Raw genomic sequence first — 15,954 nt, forward strand, 5'->3', positions numbered from 1 at the left:
AGCCAATCTGTCTTTATTCACCAGAAGGTCAAATTACAACACAAACAATCAACAGCAGCAGCTCTAAAAATCTGCGCTTCCTAAGCCAATCCGTCTTTATCCACCGGATGGTCAAATCAAAACAAACAATCAGCAGCAGCTGCCTTTAAAAATTTGCGCTTCCTAAGCCAATCCGTCTTCATCCTCCGGAAACCCAAATTAAAACAAACAATTAGCAGCAGCCTCAAAAATCTGCGCTTCCTAAGCCAAATCCATCTTTTTCCTCCGGAAGGCCAAATCAAAACAAACAATTAGCAGCAACAACCTTAAAATCTGCGCTTCCTTAGCCAATCCGTAATTTTCCACTGGAACGCCAAATCAAATCAATCAGGAAAAACTGTCCTAACAATCTGCGCTTCTAAGGCCAATTCCGGCTTTTCCACCGGGAAGCCAAATTAAAACAAATAATCAGCAGCAGCAGCCTTAAATTTTGCGCTTCATAAGCAAATTCCGTCTTCATCCACCGGCGGCAGCAGGCTTTAAAATCCGAGCTTCCGAAGCCAATCCGTCTTTTCCCATCAGAAGGCCAAATCAAACAAACAATCAGCAGCAGCAACCTCAAAATCTGCGCTTCTTAAGCCAATCTTTAATTTTCCACCGGAAGGCGAAATCCAATCAATCAGCAGAAGCTGCCCTAAAAACCTGCGCTTCTATGATCAATTCCGTTTTTTTTCCATCGGGATGCCAAATCCAAACAAATAATCAGCAGAAACCTGAAAAATATGCACTTTTGAAGCCATTCCGTCTTTTTCCACCGAAGTCCACCGAGTCCTAAATTTCTGCGGATCCTAAGCAAATTCCGTCTTCATCGACCGGAAGGCTAAATCAAGCATTTTCTGCGCTTCCTGAGCTAATTCGTCTTTCTACCGGAGGCCGAACCAAAAACTTTTTTTTTCGTATCAGCTGCCTTAAAAAATTGCGCTCCCTGTGCCAATCCGTCTTTCTACGGAAGGCCGAATCATAAACCAATTTTTCGTAGCTGCAGCCTTGGAAATCTGCGCTTTCTGTTCATTTCCAGTGTTGTGAATTTACGATTTTTATGAATTTTATTTCAGAGATTCACTCGAACACGTCTGTCTCTCACAAGAATAGATTATTTTATATATTTTCGGTGTTGACTAATACTGAAACTTTTACTTTCCATTTTTTGAAAACTAGATTCTATTTACCAAATATCTATCATCTTTATTCTTCATTCCATTCTATGCAAAAGTTGCTTTTCCAAATATTCTTCCTCTTAATTCTACATACAATCCAATCTTAGCACAGGCTTTCCAAATTTATAAAATTTTATTTATTTCCAGCATATCCTGCATCTCACTTCTAAACGAATCTCACAGTTTTTGATCAGTCCTTCGAAAAACAAGTTATTATTCAAAACTAGGATGCTTTGGCCGGAATTCGGATCAAAACTGGCTGTTTGGACCAGGGATACAGTTGCCATTATGCCAGATTGTAAAAATGAAATCCAGAACTGTTTTAAAACAAAATAGACGACCAAAAATCCGGACAATATCCGGGCAATACTCGGGCAAATTTAGTCAAAAACCAGAAATTACTCAACAACAATCAAGAAAAAAAATGAATTAAAATATTTGTCAAAACCCATCGACAGACTTTACATCGTATTCTATGCTTCCAAAAAACCTTTCATGATTATTTTTGTGTGACTTAATCAAAAAAAAATATTTCGGAGGATTATTTAAATAAAAAAATTGCAACACAATTTGTTTTTTTTTTGTTTGATTTACCCAATGAAATGAAAAACTGGGCTTCTTTCAATGAATCCGGGCAACCGGACCGAGCCGGGCTGTTCTCAAATTTTGTATTAAATATCCGGACGAACCTGGATAAAACCGGGCAATCTGGCAACCTGCACTTAAACTTTTCACTAATTTTTTTTCAATTATTTCAACATTTATGAAAAGGTTTATTGTTTTCCGTAACGGTATACGTGAACGTCAAACCATTGCCGAAAGAGTGATATGGCTATCAGCCGTTTAAATTCATCCCAGTTCTAGCGATGAATAGTTTTCTCTTTGTTCTACTATAATTTGAGATTCCCTCTCTATCATGTTTTTTCCAGAATTTTCATCTTCTGTGATGATTCATCCCTGCTTTCTATTTTGTGAAAAATGTGTGCCTAGTGTAAAAAACTTTTGAGTCACAAGCCATCCTTTTGCATTCACAAACCACACTGTAATAAAGTGCTTTCTCACAAAAATCACGTCATTCTATGCTGTATTGTAGTTACCAATTTCCAATTTTCAACCATCAAACGGTGATTTCTCAGTAAACTGTTTGCAAAAAATTCAGTTATTCGTAAATTTAACGCCTAACCGAACATTGGCGCCCTGTAATTGAAAAACATTGTTTATTTGTAGTTTGTTTGTCTGTAGTTCAATTTAATCTGCGGTTTGAGGCTCCATTCGATTCAGATTTATTCGCAACGCTTTCAAACAATTGGTGGCACGTGCATTTGAATAGTTTTTTTTTTGTTCAAACGCACTCACCCAGCAATATTCTGCTACCTTTCTAGAAAATCGTCCTTACTTTAGCAGTTACTGTTAGGAAGTGTTTTCATATTTTGTTTTATTTTTAATTTATATTGAGAAATCTTAAATTTCTATCATGACTGTTCTTATAATAAAGTTGCCAGATTGCCCGGTTCAATCCGAGTTTGCCCGAATATTTGATATAAAATTAGGGGGAAAGTCCGATCCGGCCCGGTTGCCCGGGTTTTTAATTCAAAACGCCCGGATTTTGCCCCGATTTATTCTCATTCTCATTCTAAAATAACACAAATCATACAAAACATAATCATACAAAACATATTATTTTGTAAAAATTGAATTTATGCGTTCAATACGATTTTTTTAGCAAGTTTCATACAAATAACCATCAAAGGTTTTGTGGAAAACAAAAATACGACTTAAAATCTGCTGATGGTTTTTTATGAAAAAAAAAATCAAAATTATTATCGATTTTTGTTGAATAATTCCTTGGATTTGACCAAATTTGCCTGGATATTGCCCGGATTTTTGATCGACAATTTTTTAAAAAAAATCCCGAAATTTGTCAGATTTTTAGGTAAAATAGTCCAGATTTGTCTGGTCCAGATGCTGCAAAAATTCTGGCAAATTTTATTATAGCACAGGAACCCGTCAATCTCTCGTTAACTGTTACTCTGTATTTAAATTCGTAAATACATACGTAATTAATAATTATGATATTTCGCATCATCGAACAATCAGATGCTTCCAGCACATCGAAGTTTTTGGCGAAACCAGTAGGAGTGCTAGGTGTTCAATTTCTACGCAAAATTGAATTTCTTAACATTTTTTTCTGCTCAATCAAAGTTAAAATTTTAACTGTTTTCATTCATCCCTAGCAAAGTTTCCATTTAATAAAGCTATTCAGGAAAAGTTGTGTGAGGTTTATCCGAAAAACCCAGCAGGGAAATATTGCACAAAACCCTTTTCGAAAATTTCTTTATCAGTTGATTCTTTTCTGGTGAAACATGTATTTTTTCTATCTCGGCCATTGGGGAGCAGCAGCGGACTGTGCTCGTTGATCTCTCGCCTTCTCCGAAGAAAATCGGAAAAAGGACGAACCAGAAAAAGTTAAACGAAAAACAACCCACGATAACATAACCTTTCATCGACCGGTCTCGGAAAATGGTAACTACAAATCGTTGGCACACGGCGCGTTCTAGATGAAAGGCGGCACTGCAGGATAGTAGATAGGTATATTTCATCACCCCACACCCACGTGTACCCATATGGCATTAGACTGAGTCGATTTGGGGTCATTTTAGAATTTCTCAAATCCTGGGGCCTAAAAAGCTTCGTTTTGGTTCAAAACTCAATCATGATTTTTTGCAAAAATGTTAAGGTACGTTTACATGAGCAAATTTCAACTTTTAGGTTTGTATAGGAAAATTGAATATTTTGTACTGAAAAATCAAAATAATTTTCGTTTCTTCTGTGGAACCAGACCTGATATTGACCGTTACTTCGTATTTTTTTAGGCAAAAAAGTTATCAGCTGTTTAACAGGGATAGGTATTCCGGCATTGAAAACCAATAGATTCAATTGACATCACTGCTAGTGCTTAGCAAAGTTTTGCATGAAAAGTAGTCATGCAAAACCTTAATAAGCAGGCAGCAGTGATGTCAATTGAATTTATTGGTTTTCAGTGCCGAAAGACATACCCCAGTTGAAAAGCTAAAAACTTTTCTGCCTGATAAGATACAAACTTACGGTTACAAAGTTGTTCAGCAGAAAATTTCCTACAGAAAATTTAAAAATTGACACAAAATACCACTAGCAGGCTCGGTTTCATAAAAGAAACAAAAACTATGTTGATTTCTCAATACAAAACATTCAATTTCCCCATACATTCCTAAAAGTTAAAATTGACTCACGTATACGTTACTTAAAAATTCCCAAAAAAAACACGGATGAGTTTTGAACCAAAACGAAGCTTTTTTTTACCCCAGAATTTGAGAAATTCAAAAATGACCCCAAATCGACTCAGTCTAATTTAGCATGTTGGTATATATCTATAGGGAATCATTCTCACTCCCCATTCCAATATGGAACCGGTCTGCAGTCTAGTTCAAACATCACCAACGAGACGCTGCTGTCAGAGATTCGAATTTCATGATTTTCTTGTAATTGATATGAATAAAAACAAAGAATGAGTCCCTCGGTACATAATCATTTTCTAGCTACAACATTTTATTATCCATAGGAAACCTTCATCCTGCCATCATGGAATTTTGAATGCACACATTGATGGGGGTTTTTTAATTATCTGTATAGGGGCTTACGCTGCGAGTATCCTATTTTTTTTTCAAAATTTTAATTTTGATTCATTATTCTGACTTAAAAAAGTTTAATTCTTTGCAGATTTTTTAAATTTTAGTTTTACAAGATATTTGAGGTTATATTTTTTTGTGAAAAAAATCAACCAATATTTCAAAACCTCATAACTATGTATGTAATTTTTCTATGGAAATCATAGAATAGCTCATCGAAACGCATTGATATATCATCAGCTTTAAAGTTTTCGTTCGGTTTTTGATTAAATGGACCGAATTAGTTCGGCCCGGATACCTGCTGAAAAAAGACCATGCATGTTTATGTCAGTTGCTCTACGTATTAATCGATAAATTCCAGATCTGACACTTCAGACCATGCGCTTTTCTCGTCCTTTCATATATTCTATAGAAAAACCGAAGCTTTGGGGAGGAGTTTCGCTCATTTAAAAAAAGGATCGTTCATCAATATTTTTTTAACGTTCAAACAGAATGCTCCCAACTCAATTTGCTTCAACATATGTGGCTTAATTTTGTTTGGTGCCCGTAAAGTCTGTGGGATTTAAAATGAACATCAATCAATGCACAGTGGTGCAAAACATCAATCTAGCTGTACGAAATTAATAGCGCCCAGGGATGAAGAGATAGACATTCGGTGTCTTCAGCAACATTGTTCAGTTTTACATGGAGCATACTCTAGTATCAAAATTTTTGCCGAGGGGTCCACCAACAGCGAGATAAAAATGCTAACTTTTTTGTTTTTCAAATTAGGGCTTTGATGTCTTCGACAAAGTTGTTTATCTGATCAAAATACATAAGTTTGTTGAATATGTCAAAGTCCTATCACATCACCCTCAGAAGTTACAGTCAAAGTAAAAAAAATCTCATGAAAAAACAGTTTTTTGAACCTGACGCGTTGTAGGTTGGATAAAATGGTTCGCTGTCTTTGAAACAAAGCTGTAACAAGCCACGATCTACAATTGTCTCATACATTATGATGGGTTTAAAAGTTGCTGAAGCTCTATAGAAAGCATTTAGTGTATTTTATTGGCAATTTTGGAAGGCTCCTCCATCGAAAAGTGCACATTTTCGCAATACCCCCTTTTTTGTGATTATTTTTGATGATAAGCGGAACCATTTCCATTTGAAATTAGCGGGGAAATCGATGGAACTAGTAGAGATTTGAATGATTTTAAATACACTTTTTGTATAAAAACTACCTATTTTACTTATAGAAAAACCGTTGAAAACATTCAATTTATTAATAAACTGTTGCAGTTTTCCTTTATATAGTTTGTTTTAATAAAAGACGTTTAAATTCGACTTTTCAAATCATTTAAACTCCAAAAACATTAATGGAACTAATCTGTTAAATTTGGTAAAGCACTAAATAAGTATTTGATAGCATATAAATGAATAATGGATCCGGTTTGCTAGTACAATATAACTGCTTCTATCAAATTTAACAGATTAGTTCCATGATTTTTTTTTTTTTTTGAGTTTAAATGATTTGAAAAGTCGAATTTTAACGTCTTTTATTAAAACAAACTATATAAAGGAAAACTGCAACAGTTTATTAATAAATTAAGCCCTAATTTGAAAAACAAAAAAGTTAGCATTTTTATCTCGCTATTGGTGGACCCCTCGGCAAAAATTTTGATACTAGAGTATGCTCCATGTAAAACTGAACAATGTTGCTGAAGACACCGAATGTCTATCTCTTCATCCCTGGGCGCTATTAATTTCGTACAGCTAGATTGATGTTTTGCACCACTGTGCAATGGCAGAGGAGATATCAACAGCAATCCAAACATCTATAAACATTGCTTCAAGGCTTCGAAAACCACGGCTTGGAAGCAATAAAATATCCGTGAATAATGTTTCCTGTGATTCAATACCAAAAACTTAAAAAAATATTATCCCAGTCAGGCTGTGTATAAAGCATAAAACAGAAAAAAATGGAAGAAAAAAAAACGGAAAAGAACAACACTGAAGGAGACCTTTTTGAGTGGTAGCCAAACTTTCGTAATGAAGGATATTTTATTCGGTTGGAATAATTTGCTAAGATTCCGGGTTGAGCTGACCGGAAGAAGAGTCACAAGGTTTACTAAGTTTTAACTTTTCGAGAGCGTTGGAAAAAATTATGATTTTCATCAATGCTGTACCGGAAACCTACCAACCGTTATTTTGGAAAGTTTTTTTTAGAATTAAAATCTTGAAGATGGTTTAACATGCTAGCATTCAAGCGATCGCTTTTGTTCACATTCATCTGGAAAGTTGGTGCATAAATTTAAACAGTATTAAAACGGTTGGTTTTTTGCCACAAAACTAAGACCATCCCGAGCTGTTCATCCGCATGAGCGGATTGTCCCGTATAAAACTGAACAGCTTATCAATCTTATTTTTTTACCTACAGAACTTCAGTACACATTTTGGTCCCATCACATTTGCCCCGGTCTCAGATTTTCAAGCATAGGTAACATCTCTCGGAATGTGATTGCTCAATCACCGGAAAGTCGAAAGTCAATTTACCATCCCGTGAACAACTTTTTGCCCATCTGCCCATCTCTCGCTCTGTTATTTTCTGTCCCAGCTTCGGTGCTTCGGTACAGGTTACATAAAAAAGCATCCTGAATGGACCAAATCAAACCCGCTGCGAACTTTCCATGAATAAAATTAACATTTCACCGTGAAAAGGGTTCTGCCATTCGAGATGCGCCCGCGGATAGAACCGTTTCTCGAGATTGTATGTCTTGTAGATTTTTTTGTGATGTCGTTCAATATTTACCTACGGACTGACATTTGACTTAATCTTAATTACACCTTGGAACCGAGGTTGCCGAAATCACCAGAAAAATCTGTAATTTCACAGAATTTCGTGCAAATTTTCATCACAGAATCTGTGTCACAGAACACAGAATTTTGAAATATTCACAGATTTCACAGACTTTTTGAATTTTGAATGGATTTCCGAAATAATAATTTTTTTGGACAAAATAAAATTTCTAAGATAAAATAAGATTTCTTCCTTTGAATTAAAAAAGTATGATAAGATTGGTAATGGTTATTGATTTTTTGCCAACTAAAATGTAAAAAAGACCTAATTTATCATGAATTTTCAATAAAACTAAAGGAAATAGCATCACAGAAAACCATCACAGAATTTTGAGGTAAAATCACAGAAAGTCAGAATTTTTTTTTTAAAAACACTGATTTTTTTCGGCAACCTTGCTGGATCATGATCTTACGTTTAAGAGTACAATTTTTAGCGCAAATTGCAAAATTACAAACCTTTTTAATTTCTTCTTTTACAGTGGGTCTCGTGAATGCGCTACCATTTATTGGATTCGGTTTCCTGGATAATTTCACGATGATTATTGCGGTAAGTATAAACTTTAAGTGTTTTTAGTATTGTAATTATTAAGTTTCCTGATTATTAAATTGAAATTTAATTTCACATGACTTCGTGGTGTACAGGTTGTAAAATGCAAAAAAACTAAGACATTCGAAATAACTTTTGTTTACAATTCGTTACAATTAAAGTTTTAGTTGTTGCTTGATAGAGAGCTTGGATGTTATGCTTTTGCCTTTTTGTTCCTTGGCAACCTTAAAAAAAATTATAACTTGTGTATAAATGTGCTTCATAGAGATGAACAAAACCGTCATTTTTGCGCACGCATCAAAATTTCAAAAGCGTTTAGACTTACCCCACCCACGCATGAATACCATGGTAAACTGGGAAAAAAAACCTTTACAAGATAATCTGAAAGTGAATACAATTTTTTCCGGGTTTTTATTACTTTTTAAATCATTCAAACAGTATTCTATTTGTGTTTAAGCATATTCTTCAGTAAAAACGGTTGGAAAAGCATTCAATCCCTTCATTGCATGTAAAAACACAATGTATATCATATAGATATTCAAAACAACAGGAAGTTTGGTCAATCTAGAGGATTAGCAAAAAATCTGCAATTTACGAAAAGGTTTGTTATCGTTTAAATCAGTTGTCGGCAACCCTCGGAGTCAAAAAACAAAATATATGAATGATCCATGAATATAAGTTTTACGAAAATATCTTTAAAATTATATAGATAGAGTTTTTCAAACTCCTGGATATTTTTTTTTATATCTGTTTCTGATTACCATTAAGTGATTAAATACATGGATTCTCTTCTGGATCGTCAACTCTTCTAACATGGTATGATTTTCTTTCAAGTTTAATGCTTTGGCAAATTCGGGTCAAGAAAATTGAAAATCCACATTAAGCTCAAATGAATATTTATAATTTCTTCGGAATAGCAAAACTTTTAAAAGTAAAGGGAAATAAATTTTCTTAAAATTATCAAGCTTTTTTTAAACTGTGACCCAGAGATGGGTCTTGACTCAAACATTCAGTCAGCGAATCTTTTTTTTTGTAGAGAAATGAATCCAACTGTAAGTTGAAATTTCAGGGACTAGACAAGATGAAAATTAATGTTGAAAACCATGCGAAAAAAATTCGCATTGTCTCCCGGTAGGACTTGAACCGGGAGACAAGGCGAATTTTTTTCGCATGTTTTTCAACATTAATTTTCATCTTGTCTAGTCCCTGAAATGTTAACTTACTGTTGGATTCATTTCTCTACATTATCGAGCTTATTCATGACATTTCTCCAGATTTAGCTAATCCTGTCCAAAAAATCATCTTTCAAAATCATACTGGTTACCTATGAAGTTCGAAATTTATAATTTTCAAAATTCATGACATCAAGCGATCGTGTCTTAAGAATTTAATGCTTCTTTAAAATTCAAAAATCTTATTTTATGTCACATGTGGTTCTTCAGTATAGTGCGTCCAATAGAATGAAGAATGAAAATCAATACATTGTAGATTATTCATCAATACTCACTAAAGCTTAGATTACTAGACAAAAAAATCTGTGGTTTGATCAGTATAAATCGGTAAAAATATGATTTTAAAGCCTTCATTAAAAATCGTGACAAATAAATAATGAAGAAACAGTACATTTTAACTGGCAACATCAGCTAAAGGTCACTTTTGAAGTTTCGAAACCAAAATTAATTGAAATAAATTAACAGTAATTACCTAACTCTTAATCAAAAATGAAAAAAAATATATTCGTTACTGAAACTTAGTTTAAAATTTGTGTGCTTTGGGTAAATTTAGATTTCAGGGATCACACATGAAATTTTTAATGTTTTCAAAAACGTAAAGGTTTACTTTTATTTTAAATACATACAATTTAATCATAAATAAAATTGCTTCGGGGTGTAAAGGTCAATTCAAGTTATTGATTACAAATATTTATGTATCTATTCAGTTTTTAACGCGTTATTTATTGAGTAAGCTTTCCAGTTTTTTTTTCTATACGTTTTTAGGCCGGGCCAGTCCGTTAATTTGGTTTCGTAATGTAAAATTAAAACCCAAGTAATATGTAGGCATATTCTGCCAAAATATAGGTATTTTCCATAAAAAGGCAAAATAAAAGCTGATAAATAAACACACGAAAAATGATTTTTAACACATAATCATACATAAACGGCGTTAAAATCTTATCTCACAATTCCAAAATAGCATCCGCTAAAACTAGTTTGGAATTTCGTTAAAAATTTTGAATAATCCAGGCCATTCTTTTTTCGAGCAACTGGACCGGACCAGGTATTTCCCAATTTTTTCTTCGGAAATCCTGGCGAGCCCGGTTAAAACCAGGCAATCTGGAATGCTTATGAGGTATCTATATTCAGGTACATTAAATTATCGTTTTCAATTCAAACAAATAGAATGTGAGACAAATTTAGGTGGTTTTTCCAATATGTGTATGATTTTACCCGTCAAAGGTTTAAATTTTTCTCAAAATTGTTGATTAATTCGAATATGATTTTGGAAATTTCATCTGAAATTTTTAAATGAGGGTGAAAAAGTGATTGTGAATGCTTTATATTTAAAATTTAACGAGGGTTACGTTGTTTAATAACAAAACAGAGGCTGTCTAAGAATTACTTTTTTGTAAATGATAAACTTTGATTTTCCTGTTAGCTACAGATCAACTGTTGTGTTCGATTGATCGAAAAACATCCACGTGGAAAAATGAATAATTAGATTTTAGTGTTTGTTGTTTGAAAAAAAAAAACAGCTATTCCACGTTATTTTTTGCATTTAGGGTTAATGATAAAATCAATCTTGATCTTTATATGCTGGTGCTCGAAAACAGTGAATAGCAATAAATTATAACAATCAAATAAATCATATTTTGCTAGTTAATGCCAGTTTGCCAACTCTGTCGTAATTATAAATTTTGAATTAAATAAAAATATTGTTCGGTCCTAGGAACTTCCACAAACTCTCTATTTTTAGAACAACTCTTAATCAAACAATTATTTTTCAAAAACATCAACAAAATTTGCGAGAGTGTGCCAGAACAAAACCAAACCTATTTAAATAGTTTCAAATGCAAAACAGGTGCTGCTGAAAACATTTTTTTTCATTGAAAATTATTGTATAAGAAAGTTAAATTTGAACTTTCGCACTGGTCGGTAGATTGATGAAAGAATATTGGCGTTTAACTTTTATTCAGTCTTCCAGCACTGGGTTTGAATAAAAAACTTAATTAAGAAGAGAAGCCATTTTTCATCAATCTACTGTGCTCAACAGCGCATATAACAATATCGCTCTTGGACCTGATGGCAGTGAAATTGAATAATATGTATCTTCATGATAATGTATACCCGCCTGGGCTATTTACTTTGTTATCTTAAAAAGGAAATTGTCATGAGTTTAAAAATCGAATATCTTTAAGTATGCTTAACACTGATTAATTTTTTTTACAAAAATTCTTTCGATTAGATTAAAGCCGCTCTTGAGCAATTTGATAGGTTTAGGTCAAACAGTAGATAAGCCTTATAGAAAGCTCATGTAAAGTCTTTTTATAAAAAATATTCTATTTAAAAATAAATTCACAAAGCCCAATGATGATGTATTTATGTTTAGTCAAATCAATAATCAAGATGTAGCGAGAAACTCTCGAGACTGGATATCTGTTGCTTCAAACTTTAAACATTCTAAATACTCACCTCTTTACGTCCAAATTATTTTATGATCTTTAACTGAACATAGTTGCGCAAGTTATGGTTGAGATTTCTAGCATGATGAGGGCCACATGCATGATAATATTACGTCAAACTTTATTTCTAGTGATGGAAAAACTGACCTTTTTATGGTGTTCAATGACTTAGTTCCAACAGATAGTAAGTTATTCAGTCATAAAATAGGAAGAATTGGCTCCCCGAAATGTCTTAGTGGAAATTGAGTTGAGTCTATCAATCAAACAAGGAATTAAACAATCTCAACCTGCCAAAGTAGCTTGGAATTTCATATCAGACATAAAACGAAATTGAAAGAAAATTTACATTTTTGATCCATAAGTGTCGATTCGATGTCATCTGTTATTGGCGAAAAAAAGTGAAAATATACTGGTTGAAGCGATGAGTTTTAACTGGAATAATCATCAATCGATAACGAGAGTCTCAGAAACAAGTTCGTGAAAAGCTTTGGAACAGTACAGATAACTTCGAAATATATTTAAAACATTTGAACATCTATTGACAAAATGTTAGTAAAAGCTCAAGATCGGAAATGCAAAAACAATGATTAGCTAAAGATTTTTAGTGATTTGTAGTTTGTTCTTGTTGTGTAAACTTATATTTCATATGGAGACTTTTGTGATGACAAATGCTCTAAAGTTAAAGTGTATAATTGTAATAAACAGGATTTAAAAACTGAAAAAAAAACTTCCTCCAATTAAAAAATGTTATTTCAAAATTAAATATCAGATAGCCAAACCAAACCCAAAATCTGATTCATGATTTGAATAAATAGAAGTTTCGAATTTGGTTAAAATATTTGTTACTGTAGAGTCAATATCAAATATTATGCGAGACTTATGATTCACCCCTCGCAGTCTTGTCTAAGTAGGCGGGAGAAAACATGCGGAACTGGAAGAGAGAGAACTAGAACGTTCAGTTGAATGCGGACAGCGAACGGAATCAGTGCTATCAGAAGAACGTCCTACTGATTGGCAGAGTTTTGAAGAGCTACAAAAAAGGCGGTTGATTGTCCATACTTGGAAGGACTCTACAATTTGGCGCAGCCGGTACGATGGTAAGCGTTTTTTTTTTCTTAAGTGCAGCTCTGTAAAAAGACATTGACGTAATTCGATCTCGGCGACGCACACAGGAGTATTTCACCCAAAAACCTGGCCAAAAGTCAAAATATAAAATTTAATTATTATCATGATTTTAATGTTTATTTGCTTCTTGAATACATTTTACACCATGTACCAGTCATTTTTTCATAATTTAGTTTTTTTTCGAGCAATAGCGGCTGTCGGAACTTCAATATTTTAATCAAATGGAATTTTTCAACAAACCGTAAAAAAATCGCGTCACAGTTCAACATGTGATTACTAATTTTAGAAGTGACTTAACAACAAATTTTGAAAAGGAGAATTTGAATGAATGTTAGAATGTTATATTCGAGGATAAGTGGTTGCAAAAAAATTATTTCGAGTACTGTATATGGAGCTTTCAAAAACTCTTTATTTTGTTTGTAGTTTTCATAGCTTGTTTTTGTTAAATAACTGTTTTTGTTTATGTTCCCAGCAAGTCCCAGCAACAAATTTTACATCATATGAAAATTCATAACTTCATGAACCATGAACAGAAGAAAAAACTTCCGCATACTTCCGCACTCGTGATATTTTCAATGTTGAAGTTGAAAAATTTGTCTTCTTTTTTGTAAAATCCTTTCAATGTGCCATGTTTATTTTAATCAGTTGCTCAAAAGAAAAAATAGTTTTTCAAATTATAGTTAAAAATTGTTTATTAGTGCTTATTGCAAATAATTCATATACCAAATTATACATTTTCATTTATGTTAATCTCGTGGAACATTTATAAAAGTCACAATGTTGTTTTTTAATTTTTGGAAGTAATACACTATTCTGTTTTAAATGTTAATTAAGAAAACTCTTGGATTTTCAGTTTCGGGTTTAAAATCCAGAATTTCTTCAAATTAATTTGAAAATTTTTATTTGCAAAATGAACGTTCATTTTTCAGACCTGAGATGTTTAGAACAATCATGCAGAATAGAATATCGTGATCGCTCTAAAGAAGCAAATCTTATATTTTTAGAGAAAAGGCTCATTGAAATTTCACGATCTGCTCCAAATAGACGAAAAAATAAGCAAAAAAAGCACAGGAGCTCCATAAAATCATGCCTATGGATGTTTAAGGCTATGCAGCACAAATAAAACTAGGGCAGCAGGATAAACTTATGCCTCAAAAATAATCAAAAAAGTTTCTAAGACACCTGGCAAAGCGGCTGATTTGTGAATCTTTTTGAAGCCCATAACAATGAAAAACTACAAAAATGTGTTGATGCAAATCTGAATAGTAATCAGCAACATCAAGTGGTAAGAAAATAAGTGGATTTTCATTAAAATAATTTAATGATATTTGTATAATTCAATCGGAAGATAATATTTTAAGTAGGTATCAAGTGGATTCGATACTGATATCGACCTTTTTTTAATATCAGAAATCTCAAAAATCACTGCTAGGTGATTGAATTAGCTAAAAAGTACTTTTTTTAACTCTAATAATATTTTTTTGTTCTTATTCCAAGATATTCAAACGTATTGCTGAGTATAAACATCAAAAAACACTTTTGGCCAACTTTTGGTTCTATATACTCCTCTGTGCGACGGTGGTGTTGGTATTTTCATTGTGATGCTTACCGCAGCAGAAATCCAAATAATAAATCGGGGGAGGAATGAATGATAGAAGAAAACGATTCCGGTTGTTCAACTTATTGACGGTGGGAAGAATGAGAAGCTACTTGGAATTCAAATCAAAAGATCCGAGTCCGGCTGAGGGCCGAAGCGGCAAATAAAAAAGATCCGAGTCCGGCTGAGGGCCGAAGCGGCAAATAAAAAAGATCCGAGTCCGGCTGAGGGCCGAAGCGGCAAATAAAAAAGATCCGAGTCCGGCTGAGGGCCGAAGCGGCAAATAAAAAAAGACCCGAGTCCGGCTGAGGGCAGAAGCGGAAAATGAAAAAGATAAGAGTCCGGCTGAGGGCCGAAGCGACAGATGAAAAGATCCTAATCCGTCTGAGGGTCAAAGTGACAAACGAAAAGCGAGGCAATGGAGAAGCAATGAATTTGCGATAGAATAAAAGAATCAGAGTCCGGCTATAGGTCGAAGCGGCAATAGATAGAAAGAGAAAGCACTTGAGGATAAATGAAACGAGCCGAGACCATCATAGTGCTGAAGAGGCAACTGAAAAACTGTGCTTGAAAGAGATGGCTGAAAGCAGAAGATGGATAAAATGTTACACGAAGTTAGTATCGATTTATTTAATTGTTGGGGCGTAAATGTATTTTGATTTTCAGTGGAAAGACATTTGGGTTGAACTTGTTTGATTTAAGGTGAATTCACGAATGCTCAGAAGAGGATGAAGAAATAATTAGGAGACAGTTTTGACGCTTCCAATATTTGCACCGATTGTGATCCCGAAGATGATATTTTGTCGTCTGTAGAGTGAAGCTCGTGGCGGTGTAGGCTCACACTGCCGTGACTGTAGACCCGTTCGAACAATCAGAGTTCTCGATAGCACCATTGAAAGACTTGAGTTTCTTTTTATTGACAAGTGCAATGAATGTGTTTGAGCGCCGGTTATTAAAGTGGCTGACCGAATCTCGGATGTATCGATCTACTAATCTTCAGACCAAGTAATGTTTAAACGGATGAAGAAGAAAGGATTTGAATAAATATAGTTTATCGACTAATTTGGATACGAAATTGGAGGGGGCTTAAAAACTGTTTGCTCTCTATAAAGCTGTTTCTATTTTCGTCAGAGCGTAGCAAAAAAATTGAGGATTGTATGTATTACATGATGTATGTTACCGATTTCGAGGTTTAGTGTACAGAAATCAAATTTATGTTAAGTACAACTAATGATGGAAGGTTTACGTATAAAAATTAAAGAGTTTTCAGGTTTTGAAAGTTCACTAAATGGCTAAGCATGTATTGATAT

At 33.7% G+C, this 15,954-nt stretch overlaps 1 protein-coding gene across 2 annotated transcripts in view; it reads left to right on the forward strand.

Moving 5' to 3' along the window:
* The window catches only part of LOC129749371 (transmembrane protein 65), a 74,789-nt gene that overhangs the window by 51,320 nt on the left and 7,515 nt on the right, over positions 1 to 15,954 (forward strand). For both annotated transcript variants that reach the window (XM_055744333.1, XM_055744334.1), the window contains one exon: positions 8,176 to 8,243. In XM_055744333.1, the coding sequence (XP_055600308.1) occupies positions 8,176 to 8,243 (68 nt within the window). The remainder of the gene's footprint in view (positions 1 to 8,175; positions 8,244 to 15,954) is intronic.

The sequence above is a fragment of the Uranotaenia lowii genome, chromosome 2 (assembly GCF_029784155.1).
Source record: "Uranotaenia lowii strain MFRU-FL chromosome 2, ASM2978415v1, whole genome shotgun sequence".
Taxonomy (NCBI): domain Eukaryota; kingdom Metazoa; phylum Arthropoda; class Insecta; order Diptera; family Culicidae; genus Uranotaenia; species Uranotaenia lowii.